Source organism: Salvelinus namaycush, chromosome 15 (genome assembly GCF_016432855.1).
Source record: "Salvelinus namaycush isolate Seneca chromosome 15, SaNama_1.0, whole genome shotgun sequence".
In the NCBI taxonomy this organism is placed as follows: Eukaryota; Metazoa; Chordata; class Actinopteri; order Salmoniformes; family Salmonidae; genus Salvelinus; species Salvelinus namaycush.
In genome coordinates this window covers 7,046,621-7,059,263 of record NC_052321.1, presented here as the reverse complement: position 1 = coordinate 7,059,263, position 12,643 = coordinate 7,046,621, and the positions used below count along the sequence as shown (strand labels likewise).

The following is a 12,643-nucleotide window of genomic DNA, read 5'->3' as shown; positions in this document are numbered from 1 at the left end:
CAGTGTAACTCCTCACCACTCCCCCAGTGTAACTCCTCACCCCTCCCCCAGTGTAACTCCTCACCCCTCCCCCAGTGTAACTCCTCCCCCAGTGTAACTCCTCACCGCTCCCCCAGTGTAACTCCTCACCACTCCCCCAGTGTAACTCCTCACCACTCCCCCAGTGTAACTCCTCACCACTCCCCCAGTGTAACTCCTCACCACTCCCCCAGTGTAACTCCTCACCGCTCCCCCAGTGTAACTCCTCACCCCTCCCCCAGTGTAACTCCTCACCCCTCCCCCAGTGTAACTCCTCACCCCTCCCCCAGTGTAACTCCTCACCGCTCCCCCAGTGTAACTCCTCACCACTCCCCCAGTGTAACTCCTCACCCCTCCCCCAGTGTAACTCCTCACCGCTCCCCCAGTGTAACTCCTCACCCCTCCCCCAGTGTAACTCCTCCCCCAGTGTAACTCCTCACCGCTCCCCCAGTGTAACTCCTCACCCCTCCCCCAGTGTAACTCCTCACCGCTCCCCCAGTGTAACTCCTCACCGCTCCCCCAGTGTAACTCCTCACCGCTCCCCCAGTGTAACTCCTCACCCCTCCCCCAGTGTAACTCCTCCCCCAGTGTAACTCCTCACCGCTCCCCCAGTGTAACATCTCACCGCTCCCCCAGTGTAACTCCTCACCGCTCCCCCAGTGTAACTCCTCACCGCTCCCCCAGTGTAACTCCTCACCGCTCCCCCAGTGTAACTCCTCACCGCTCCCCCAGTGTAACTCCTCACCGCTCCCCCAGTGTAACTCCTCACCGCTCCCCCAGTGTAACTCCTCACCGCTCCCCCAGTGTAACTCCTCACCCCTCCCCCAGTGTAACTCCTCACCGCTCCCCCAGTGTAACTCCTCACCGCTCCCCCAGTGTAACTCCTCACCGCTCCCCCAGTGTAACTCCTCACCGCTCCCCCAGTGTAACTCCTCACCCCTCCCCCAGTGTAACTCCTCCCCCAGTGTAACTCCTCACCGCTCCCCCAGTGTAACTCCTCACCGCTCCCCCAGTGTAACTCCTCACCCCTCCCCCAGTGTAACTCCTCACCCCTCCCCCAGTGTAACTCCTCACCCCTCCCCCAGTGTAACTCCTCACCGCTCCCCCAGTGTAACTCCTCACCCCTCCCCCAGTGTAACTCCTCCCCCAGTGTAACTCCTCACCGCTCCCCCAGTGTAACATCTCACCGCTCCCCCAGTGTAACTCCTCACCGCTCCCCCAGTGTAACTCCTCACCGCTCCCCCAGTGTAACTCCTCACCGCTCCCCCAGTGTAACTCCTCACCGCTCCCCCAGTGTAACTCCTCACCGCTCCCCCAGTGTAACTCCTCACCGCTCCCCCAGTGTAACTCCTCACCGCTCCCCCAGTGTAACTCCTCACCGCTCCCCCAGTGTAACTCCTCACCCCTCCCCCAGTGTAACTCCTCACCGCTCCCCCAGTGTAACTCCTCACCGCTCCCCCAGTGTAACTCCTCACCGCTCCCCCAGTGTAACTCCTCACCGCTCCCCCAGTGTAACTCCTCACCGCTCCCCCAGTGTAACTCCTCACCCCTCCCCCAGTGTAACTCCTCCCCCAGTGTAACTCCTCACCGCTCCCCCAGTGTAACATCTCACCGCTCCCCCAGTGTAACTCCTCACCGCTCCCCCAGTGTAACTCCTCACCGCTCCCCCAGTGTAACATCTCACCACTCCCCCAGTGTAACTCTGCACCAGAGCTACATTCAACAGACCAGTGAGCTAATGGAACCACTGGGTTAGACCAGTAGTTCTCAAACATCTCCTCGGGAACTCCCAGCCTGTGGACTTACTGTGTTCTGTGTCCATGAGTAAAACATATCTCTAAAATATTCTGTCTATTTACACAAACAATAGAAGGGCGACTGGCCCATGCACAAGTTAGAGTGTACAGCCATGTGTTCCTATGGGGAGAACTGGTGTCCATCAGAGACCGTCAGACTGGTGGCCAGGATCATCATGAAACAGGTCAGTGTGTGTGTGTGTGTGTGTGTGTGTGTGTGTGTGTGTGTGTGTGTGTGTGTGTGTGTGTGTGTGTGTGTGTGTGTGTGTGTGTGTGCGCACAGTGCATTTGGAAAGTATTCAGACCCCTTTACTTTTTCCAATTTTGTTACATTGGAGTCCACTTATGGTAAATTCAATTGATTGGACATGATTTGGAAAGGCACACACCTGTCTATATAAGGTCCCACAGTTGACAGTGCATGTCAGAGCAAAAACCAAGCCATGAGGTGGAAGGAATTGTCCATAGAGCTCCGAGACAGGATTGTGTCGGAGGCACAGATCTAGGGAAGAGTACCAAAAACCTTCTGCAGCATTGAAGGTCCACAAGAACACAGTGGCCTCCATCATTCTAAAATGGAAGAAGTTTGGAACCACCAAGGCTCTTCCTAGAGCTGTCCAAACTGAGCAATCGGGGAGAAGGGCCTTGGTCAGGGAGGTGACCAAGAACCTGATGGTCACTGACAGAGCTCCAGAGTTCCTCTGTGGCGATGGGAGAACCTTCCAGAAGGACAACCATCTCTGCAGCACTCCACCAATCAGGACTTTATGGCAGAGTAGCCCGACGGAAGCCACTCCTCAGTAAAAGGTACATGACAGCCTGCTTGGAGTTTGCCAGAAGGCACCTAAAGGACTTTCAGACCATGAGAAACAAAATTCTCTGGTCTGATGAAACCAAGATTGAACTTTTTGGCCTGAATGCCAAGCGTCACGTCTGGAGGAAACCTGGCACCATCACTACGGTGAAGCATGGTGGTGGCAGCATCCCTACGGTGAAGCATGGTGGTGGCACCATCATACTGTGGGGATGCTTTTCAGCGGCAGGGACTGACTAGTCAGGATCGAGGGAAAGATGAACGGAGCAAATTACAGAGAGATCCTTGATGAAAAGCTGCTCAAGACCTCAGACTGGGACGATGGTTCACCTTCCAACAGTACAACAATCCTAAGCACACATTCAAGACAACGCAGGAGTGACTTCGGGACAAGTCTCTTTGAGTGGCCCAGCCAGAGCCCGGACTTGAACCCGATTGAACATCTCTGGAGAGACCTAAAAACAGCTGTGCTTTGACGCTCCCCATCCAACCTGACAGAGCTTGAGAGAATCTGCAGAGAATAATGGGAGAAACTCCCCAAAATACAGGTGTGCCAAGCTTGTAGCGTCATACCCAAGAAGACTTGAGGTTGTAATCGCTGCCAAAGGTGCTTCAACAAAGTACTGAGTAAAGGGTCTGAACACTTATGTAAATGTAATATTTACGGGGTTTTTTTGCAAAGATTTCTAAAAATCTGTTTTCGCTTTGTCATTATGGGGTGATGTCATTATGGGGTATTGTGATGTCATTATGGGGTATTGTGATGTCATTATGGGGTATTGTGATGTCATTATGGGGTATTGTGATGTCATTACGGGGTATTGTGTTTAGGTTGATGATGGGGAAAAAAACAATTTAATCCATTTTAGAATAAGGCTCTAACGTAACAAAATCAAGGGGTCTGAATACTTTCTGAAGGCACTGTTCCTGATGCTCCTTGTTGATGTAAAATACACATAATAAAGTAGATATAATTTACGGGTCCTACTATGTGTGTGCGCTAGAGGTCTTCACGTATCCACCTGTACCCGAATACCCGAGACCCGATCCTCCGGGACCTGAGCAGGTCTTGATTCAGAATTCTAAATAATGTCACAGATCTGGGTCGGTTCTGATATGATTGTGTCGGGTATGTGTAATTTTATATGACTTGTCCGGGAAGGCCCGTACAGATCCGAACGCGAATGCTACAGTCCAGACATAGAAAAATGTTAGAATTAAAATAATTAACACGCTTGCTTTTCATGACCCGTGTTGCTTTTTGTTGCCCAATCAGAAGTCATCAAAGCGGCACTAGGTTACAGTCATAGAGCCTGGGCAGCAAAAGTAAGGAGATACAGTTGAAGTCGGAAGTTTACATACACCTTAGCCAAGTACATTTAAACTCAGTTTTTCACAATTCCTGACATTTAATCCTAGTAAAAATTCCCTGTCTTAGGTCAGTTAAGATCACCACTTTATTTAAAAAATGTGAAATGTCAGAATAATAGTAGAGAGAATGATTTATTTCAGCTTTCATTTATTAAATCACATTCCCAGGCGGTCAGAAGTTTACATACACTCAATTAGTATTTGGTAGCATTGCCTTTAAATTGGTTAACTTGGATCAAACATTTCAGGTAGCCTTCCACAAGCTTCCCACAATAAGTTGGGTGAATTTTGGTCCATTCCTCCTGACAGAGCTGGTGTAACTGAGTCAGGTTTGTAGGCCTCCTTGCTTGCACACACTTGAGTTCTGCCCAGAACTTTTCTATAGGATTGAGGTCAGGGCTTTGTGATGGCCACTCCAATACCTTGACTTTGTTGTCCTTAAGCCATTTTGCCACAACTTTGGAAGTATGCAATACATCCAGCGTACTATTGTTTGTACAGATGAACGTGGTACCTTCAGGCGTTTGGAAATTGCTCCCAAAGATGAACCAGACTTGTGGAGGTCTACAATTTTTTTTCTGAGGTCTTGGCTGATTTCTTTTGATTTTCCCATGATGTCTAGCAAAGAGGCACTGAGTTTGAAGGTAGGCCTTGAAATACATCCACAGGTACACCTCCAATTGACTCAAATAGTGTGAATTAGCCTATCAGAAGCTTCTAAAGCCATGACATAATTTTCTGGAATGTTCCAAGCTGTTTAAAGGCACAGTCAACTTAATGTATGTAAACTTCTGACCCACTGGAATTGTGATACAGTGAAATAATCTGTCTGTAAACAATTGTTGGACAAATTACTTGTGTCATGCACAAAGTAGATGTCCTAAACGACTTGCCAAAACTATAGTTTGTTAATAAGAAATTTGTGGAGTGGTTGAATAACAAGTTTTAATGACTCCAACCTAAGTGTATGTAAACTTCTGACTTCAACTGTATCTAATCTATGGAAGATGGAATTATAATTATGGAATTAAAAGTTAGAGAAGATAGGCTACAACGACCAAGAGCCAACAGGTAGGCTCCTACTTGATATTCTGAATGGAGTTATTGTTATCTGTAGCTGTAGGATGAGGAAGTGCATGCTCTGCAGCGTTAATTAGCCTAGCTAGCTAACGTTATCTAGCTTAACTAACTTCTCCTAGTTTGATGCAGTCAAAGGGGCCTGCTAGAACAATACCTCTCTCTCTCTCGCGCGCGCTTTATCATCTCCGGTTAATGAAGTAGCTTAAAAAAATGACTTTTCTGCTGCTTCCCTCACCTGGATCGGACCGCGTCTGGATCCGATCAGGTTTATACGGAACTGGTCTAGTTGTCCTCGGGTCCATTCGGGAACAGGTTTCTATATTTTAAACATTTTAATTTATGCATATCTGGTCCGCGTGGGAAAGCCCCAGGTCCATTTCGTTTCCAACTTTTTAGACCCATGAAGACCTCTAGCGTGCGTGCGTGCACGAGAAACATTTATGGGTCTAATCAGAGAATTGCATATAAAATCCCTATTAATTTAGTATGTTCTCTGTGGACCTAGTAAAGATCAGTCATATAACTTTTATTTTTTTTGCATTACCTTTTTAATGTGGAATAAACACAACCAGTCATGATGTTTTCATCTGGTTGGCAAACAATCACTTCAAAATCACTTCCTGTTGGCTACACGTTTGTCCAATCACAAAATCATTCCATCCAAACAGTGCACTGATGGAAAGAGACTCCCGTTTATATAAAACCTGAAGGCGTTTGTCATTAAGTCTGTAGTCTGAACTGATGCTGAATCCTGGCTGACAGTCTGCTGTACGTCTCCAACCCTTATCTCCACCTTGGGGAATTTGTTTTTCTTTAACCGCAGTTTGGAATGTATAGAGCCCGTTTTTTAAAGTGAATTCGCTTCATTTTCATGCAGCTGACATGCCATAATGTTAAATAATGGTGTGAATGATTGTGACGGGTTCAGGTTTTACTGTGGTGATAAAACACTTTTACCAGGATGCAGTACCGGACAATACCGGCTTACTTTCACCGTTGGCTATTCCACCATAAATGTTGCTGCTTTTGTGTGTTTTGTCCAGAAAGTCACAACGGAACGTTCACAGTCAGAGAGACTGTTACTCCTCAGTGAGTTTGAAGCCCGTAAGTATTAAGTACACATATTAGATAGTAGCCTACAGGCCTGCTTTATGTTTAAATGTTTTCTGTTTACCAACCATGGTTGGTGTCGATTCAGGTTTACTTCCTGAATTGACACAACTACTGATTTTAATGATTCAGTAAGATGTCTGAAGTGTTATGTTTTTTAGTTGAGTCTATTAGACCATGCCAAGCTTATCTTATCTATTACGTATTTATAAATATATATATTATGTATTTTTATATATATGTATATATATATATATATATATATATATATATATATATTATGTATTTATATATATATTATGTATTTATAAATATACAGTGGGGCAAAAAAGTATTTAGTCAGCCACCAATTGTGCAAGTCCTCCCACTTAAAAAGATGAGAGAGGCCTGTAATTTTCATCATAGGTACACTTCAACTATGACAGACAAAATGAGAAGAAAAAAATCCAGAAAATCACATTGTAGGATTTTTTATGAATTTATTTGCAAATTATGGTGGAAAATAAGTATTTGGTCAATAACAAAAGTTTATCTCAATACTTTGTTATATACCCTTTGTTGGCAATGACAGAGGTCAAACGTTTTCTGTAAGTCTTCACAAGGTTTTCACACACTGTTGCTGGTATTTTGGCCCATTCCTCCATGCAGATCTCCTCTAGAGCAGTGATGTTTTGGGGCAGAGGTCAAACGTTCCCAATCTGTCCCTCATACCATCACGGGCACTAAATCATCCCCAGCTTACAATTGTCTCATTCATCCCCCCTCCTCTCCCCTGTAACTATTCCCCAGCCCATTGCTGTAGATGAGAACGTGTTCTCAGTCAACTGACCTGGTAAAATGAGGGTCAATGAGTAACCTATATAAGGAGAGGATGGGCTGTGTGTACGGACGCGCACGCACACAGACACACACACACATACTCCTCTCTCTCTCACGCGCTCTCTCTCGCTCTCTCTCTATATATATATATGAGAGAGACTGAGGATTGATCTGGACCCAACTCAACATGAAGGAGACACCTCTCACTCCTCCCTGTTCTCTAGCTGTTAGTCAGTCGACGACCATTAGGGGTTCTGCTCAGACAAACAGGACCATGACCCCTTCCACACACACCTCATAAACACATGGCCTAGCAGCATCCGTCCAGCCTCCCTTCCTTCCAACAACCCAACCCCCCCTGACTGATGGCAGCATGTGGCTAAAACAACTCCACTACAGAAGTGCTCCTGCTTTAGGCTGGCACAGCAGACTTCTAGTTCCTCACAGCTCTGACTGTCTGTCCTAGCCTGGCTGTTGTCTGGCTGTCTGTCTGTCCTAGCCTGGCTGTTGTCTGGCTGTCTGTCTGTCCTAGCCTGGCTGTTGTCTGTCTGTCTGTCTGTCTTAGCCTGACTGTCTGCTTGCCTGTCTGTTTTAGTCTGTCTTAGCCTGACTGCCTGTCTGGTTGTCTGTGCTCTTACCAACATTCTGACAGTAATGGAGTTGGTAAGAGCAGAAGCAGATCTGGGACCAAACAACAAAACATCAGACTGATAGTTTGTGTCTTAGAGACATTTCAGGTCACACACTACACTATCTCCCCGTTCTTCCTTCTCTCCTCTCCCCGTTCTTCCTTCTCTCCTCTCCTCACTCTTCCTTCTCTTCCTCCCCCCCTTCCTCTCTCTTTTCTCTCTCTCTCCTCTCCCCCTCATCTCTCTTTTCTCTCTCTCCTCTCTCCTCTCTCTCTCTCCTCTCTCCCTCCTCTCTCTTCTCTCTCTCTCTCTCCTCTCCACCACTCTCTCTTCTCTGTCTCTTCTCTCTCCCCCTCCTCTCTCTTCTCTCTCCCCCTCCTCTCTCTTCTCTCTCCCTCTCTCCTCTCTCCCTCTCTCCTCTCATTATCAGACCTGGATAAGTTGGACAGTGAGAAGAATGAGATGAACCAGACAGATATAGCAGCACTGCATCATTTCTACTCTAAACACATAGACTTCCCTGATGACCAAACCCTGACTGTGCTCTTTGGACAGGTAAGCATAAGATCTAGTTATCTAGACAGATATAGCAGGTCTGCATCATTTCTACTGTATTTCCTGGTAGAATACACCCTGCTCCCTTCTACAACTCTCCCCCCTCTGTCTCTCCCCCCCTTTCTCTCCCCCTCGCTCTCTTTCACCCCCCCCTCTCTTTTTCACCCCCCCTCTCTCTTTCATCCCCTCCCACTCTCTCTTTCACCCCCCCTCTCTTTTTCACCCCCCCTCTCTCTTTCACCCCTTCTCTCTTTCATCCCCTCCCACTCTCTCTTTCACCCCCTCTCTCTTTCACCCCCTCTCTCTTTCACCCCCTCCCCCTCTCTCTTTCACCCCCTCCCCCTCTCTCTTTCACCCCCCTCTCTCTTTCATCCCTTCTCTCTTTCACCCCCTCTCTCTTTCACCCCCTCTCTCTTTCACCCCTTCTCTCTTTCACCCCTTCTCTCTTTCACCCCTTCTCTCTTTCACCCCCTCTCTCTTTCACCCCCTCTCTCTTTCACCCCCTCTCTCTTTCACCCCCTCTCTCTTTCACCCCTTCTCTCTTTCATCCCTTCTCTCTTTCATCCCCTCCCACTCTCTTTCACCCACTCTCTCTTTCACCCACTCTCTCTTTCACCCCCTCTCTCTTTCACCCCCTCTCTCTTTCACCCCCTCTCTCTTTCACCCCCTCTCTCTTTCACCCCCTCTCTCTTTCACCCCTTCTCTCTTTCACCCCTTCTCTCTTTCATCCCCTCCCACTCTCTTTCACCCACTCTCTCTTTCACCCACTCTCTCTTTCACCCACTCTCTCTTTCACCCCCTCTCTCTTTGATCCCTTCTCTCTTTGATCCCTTCTCTCTTTGATCCCCTCTCTCTTTCATCCCCTCTCTCTTTCACCCCCTCTCTCTTTCACCCCTTCTCTCTTTCACCCCCTCTCTTTCACCCCCTCTCTCTTTCATCCCCTCCCACTCTCTCTTTCACCCCTTCTCTCTTTCACCCCCTCTCTCTTTCACCCCCTCTCTCTTTCATCCCTTCTCTTTCATCCCCTCTCTCTTTCACCCCTTCTCTCTTTCACCCCCTCTCTCTTTCACCCCTTCTCTCTTTCACCCCCTCTCGCTTTCATCCCCTTCTCTCTTTCACCCCCTTCTCTCTTTCACCCCCTCTCTCTTTCACCCACTCTCTCTTTCACCCCTTCTCTCTTTCACCCCCTTTCTCTTTCACCCCTTCTCTCTTTCACCCCCTCTCTCTTTCACCCCCTCTCTTTCACCCCCTCTCTCTTTCACCCCCTCTCTCTTTCACCCCTTCTCTCTTTCATCCCCTCCCACTTTCTCTTTCACCCCTTCTCTCTTTCACCCCCTCTCTCTTTCACCCCCTCTCTCTTTCACCCCCTCTCTCTTTCACCCCTTCTCTCTTTCACCCCCTCTCTCTTTCACCCCTTCTCTCTTTCACCCCCTTTCTCTTTCACCCCTTCTCTCTTTCACCCCTCTCTCTTTCATCCCCTCCCACTCTCTCTTTCACCCCCTCTCTCTTTCACCCCCTCTCTCTTTCACCCCTTCTCTCTTTCATCCCCTCCCACTCTCTCTTTCACCCCTTCTCTCTTTCACCCCCTCTCTCTTTCACCCCCTCTCTCTTTCACCCCCTCTCTCTTTCACCCCCTCTCTCTTTCACCCCTTCTCTCTTTCACCCCCTCTCTCTTTCACCCCCTCTCTCTTTCACCCCCTCTTTCACCCCCTCTCTCTTTCACCCCCTCTCTCTTTCACCCCCTCTCTCTTTCACCCCCTCCCACTCTCTCTTTCACCCACTCTCTCTTTCATCCCATCCCACTCTCTCTTTCACCCCTTCTCACTTTCACCCCCTCCCCCTCTCTCTTTCACCCCCTCTCTCTTTCACCCCTTCTCTCTTTCACCCCTCTCTCTTTCACCCACTCTCTCTTTCACCCCTTCTCACTTTCATCCCCTCCCACTCTCTCTTTCACCCCGTCTCTCTTTCACCCCCTCTCTCTTTCACCCCTTCTCTCTTTCACCCCCTCTCACTTTCACCCCCTCCCAATCTCTCTTTCACCCCTCTCTCTTTCACCCACTCTCTCTTTCACCCACTCTCTCTTTCACCCCCTCTCTTTCACCCACTCTCTCTTCCCCTTCTCTCTTTCACCCCCTCCCACTCTCTCTTTCACCCCCTCTCTCTTTCAAACCCCCTTCTCTCTCTTTCTCTCTCTTTCTGTCTCTCCCCCCTTCTTTCTCTCTCTCACCTCTCTGTCTCTCACCCCCTCTCTCTCTCTCCCCCCTCTCTCTCCCCCCCCTCCCCTCTCGCCCCCCCTCTCTCTCTCTCTCCCCCCTCTCTCTCTCCCCCCTCCCCTCTCGCCCCCCCTCTCTCTCTCTCTCCCCCCTCCCCTCTCGTCCCCCCCTCTCTCTCTCTCCCCCCCCTTCCCTCTCGTAGGTAAACTGTAATGGCTTCACCATAGAGGATGAGGAGCTGTCTCACCTGGGCTCTGCTGTGTTCCCTGAGTAAGTCTACAATGTCGTCACTGTCAGGACCCATTCACACCAATGCAATGGCAGTACAGGAACAGTACACACATTAAAAATCATTGAGGATGGATGACACAAAGAAGTTATCATTATCCTCATCACCAAAGGTATTATCGAACACTGTCTCTCTCCCTCCTTTGTGCTCTGCCCCTCTCTCTCTCTCTCTCTCTCTCTCTCTCTCTCTCTCCTCCCCTCTCCCCTCCCCTCTCCCCTCCCCTCTCTCTCTCCCCCTCCCTCTCCCCCTCCCTCTCCCCCCCCTCTCTCTCTCCCCCTCCCTCTCCCCCCCTCTCTCTCTCCCCCTCCCTCTCCCCCTTCCCTCTCTCTCTCTCCCCCTTCCCTCTCTCTCTCTCTCCCCCTTCCCTCTCTCTCTCTCCCCCTTCCCTCTCTCTCTCTGCCCCTCCCCTCTCTCTCTCCCCCTTCCCCCTCTCTCTTCCCTCCCCCCCCTCTCTCTCCCCCCTCCAGTGTAGCATTGATGAACCATAGTTGTAGTCCTAACGTCATCGTCACCTATAAGGGGACAGAGGCTGAGGTACGAGCCGTGCAGGACATCCAGCCTGGAGACGAGGTGAGACCTGGCCTGAATACACACAACCTGGCCTCTAACCCTGTCTTATTAACTCCTTCCTGTCCCGCTGTGTAGGTGTTCAACAGTTACATTGACCTGTTGTACCCTACTTCCTGTCCCTCTGTGTAGGTGTTCAACAGTTACATTGACCTGTTGTACCCTACTTCCTGTCCCTCTGTGTAGGTGTTCAACAGTTACATTGACCTGTTGTACCCTACTTCCTGTCTCTCTGTGTAGGTGTTCAACAGTTACATTGACCTGCTGTACCCTACTTCCTGTCCCTCTGTGTAGGTGTTCAACAGTTACATTGACCTGCTGTACCCTACTTCCTGTCTCTCTGTGTAGGTGTTCAACAGTTACATTGACCTGCTGTACCCTACTTCCTGTCTCTCTGTGTAGGTGTTCAACAGTTACATTGACCTGTTGTACCCTACTTCCTGTCCCTCTGTGTAGGTGTTCAACAGTTACATTGACCTGCTGTACCCTACTTCCTGTCTCTCTGTGTAGGTGTTCAACAGTTACATTGACCTGCTGTACCCTACTTCCTGTCTCTCTGTGTAGGTGTTCAACAGTTACATTGACCTGCTGTACCCTACTTCCTGTCCCGCTGTGTAGGTGTTCAACAGTTACATTGACCTGTTGTACCCTACTTCCTGTCCTTCTGTGTAGGTGTTCAACAGTTACATTGACCTGTTGTACCCTACTTCCTGTCTCTCTGTGTAGGTGTTCAACAGTTACATTGACCTGCTGTACCCTACTTCCTGTCCCTCTGTAGGTGTTCAACAGTTACATTGACCTGCTGTACCCTACTTCCTGTCTCTCTGTGTAGGTGTTCAACAGTTACATTGACCTGCTGTACCCTACTTCCTGTCTCTCTGTGTAGGTGTTCAACAGTTACATTGACCTGCTGTACCCTACTTCCTGTCCCTCTGTAGGTGTTCAACAGTTACATTGACCTGTTGTACCCTACTTCCTGTCCCGCTGTGTAGGTGTTCAACAGTTACATTGACCTGTTGTACCCTACTTCCTGTCTCTCTGTGTAGGTGTTCAACAGTTACATTGACCTGTTGTACCCTACTTCCTGTCCCGCTGTGTAGGTGTTCAACAGTTACATTGACCTGCTGTACCCTACTTCCTGTCCCGCTGTGTAGGTGTTCAACAGTTACATTGACCTGTTGTACCCTACTTCCTGTCTCTCTGTGTAGGTGTTCAACAGTTACATTGACCTGCTGTACCCTACTTCCTGTCCCGCTGTGTAGGTGTTCAACAGTTACATTGACCTGCTGTACCCTACTTCCTGTCCCTCTGTGTAGGTGTTCAACAGTTACATTGACCTGCTGTACCCTACTTCCTGTCTCTCTGTGTAGGTGTTCAACAGT

General features: G+C 48.9%; 1 protein-coding gene across 5 annotated transcripts in view; it reads left to right on the top strand.

Annotated features, from left to right (window-relative positions):
• LOC120060153 (N-lysine methyltransferase SMYD2-A-like) overlaps positions 1-12,643 on the top strand; it is a 32,480-nt gene that overhangs the window by 7,966 nt on the left and 11,871 nt on the right. For 3 of the 5 annotated variants that reach the window (XM_039009265.1, XM_039009264.1, XM_039009269.1), the window contains 5 exons: positions 1,889-1,999; positions 6,123-6,183; positions 8,068-8,192; positions 10,608-10,675; positions 11,162-11,264. In XM_039009265.1, the coding sequence (XP_038865193.1) occupies positions 1,889-1,999; positions 6,123-6,183; positions 8,068-8,192; positions 10,608-10,675; positions 11,162-11,264 (468 nt within the window). Of the gene's footprint in view, positions 1-1,609; positions 2,000-4,935; positions 6,184-8,067; positions 8,193-10,607; positions 10,676-11,161; positions 11,265-12,643 lie in introns of those variants that run through there. The other 2 variants (XM_039009267.1, XM_039009266.1) reach the window with 2 other exon arrangements.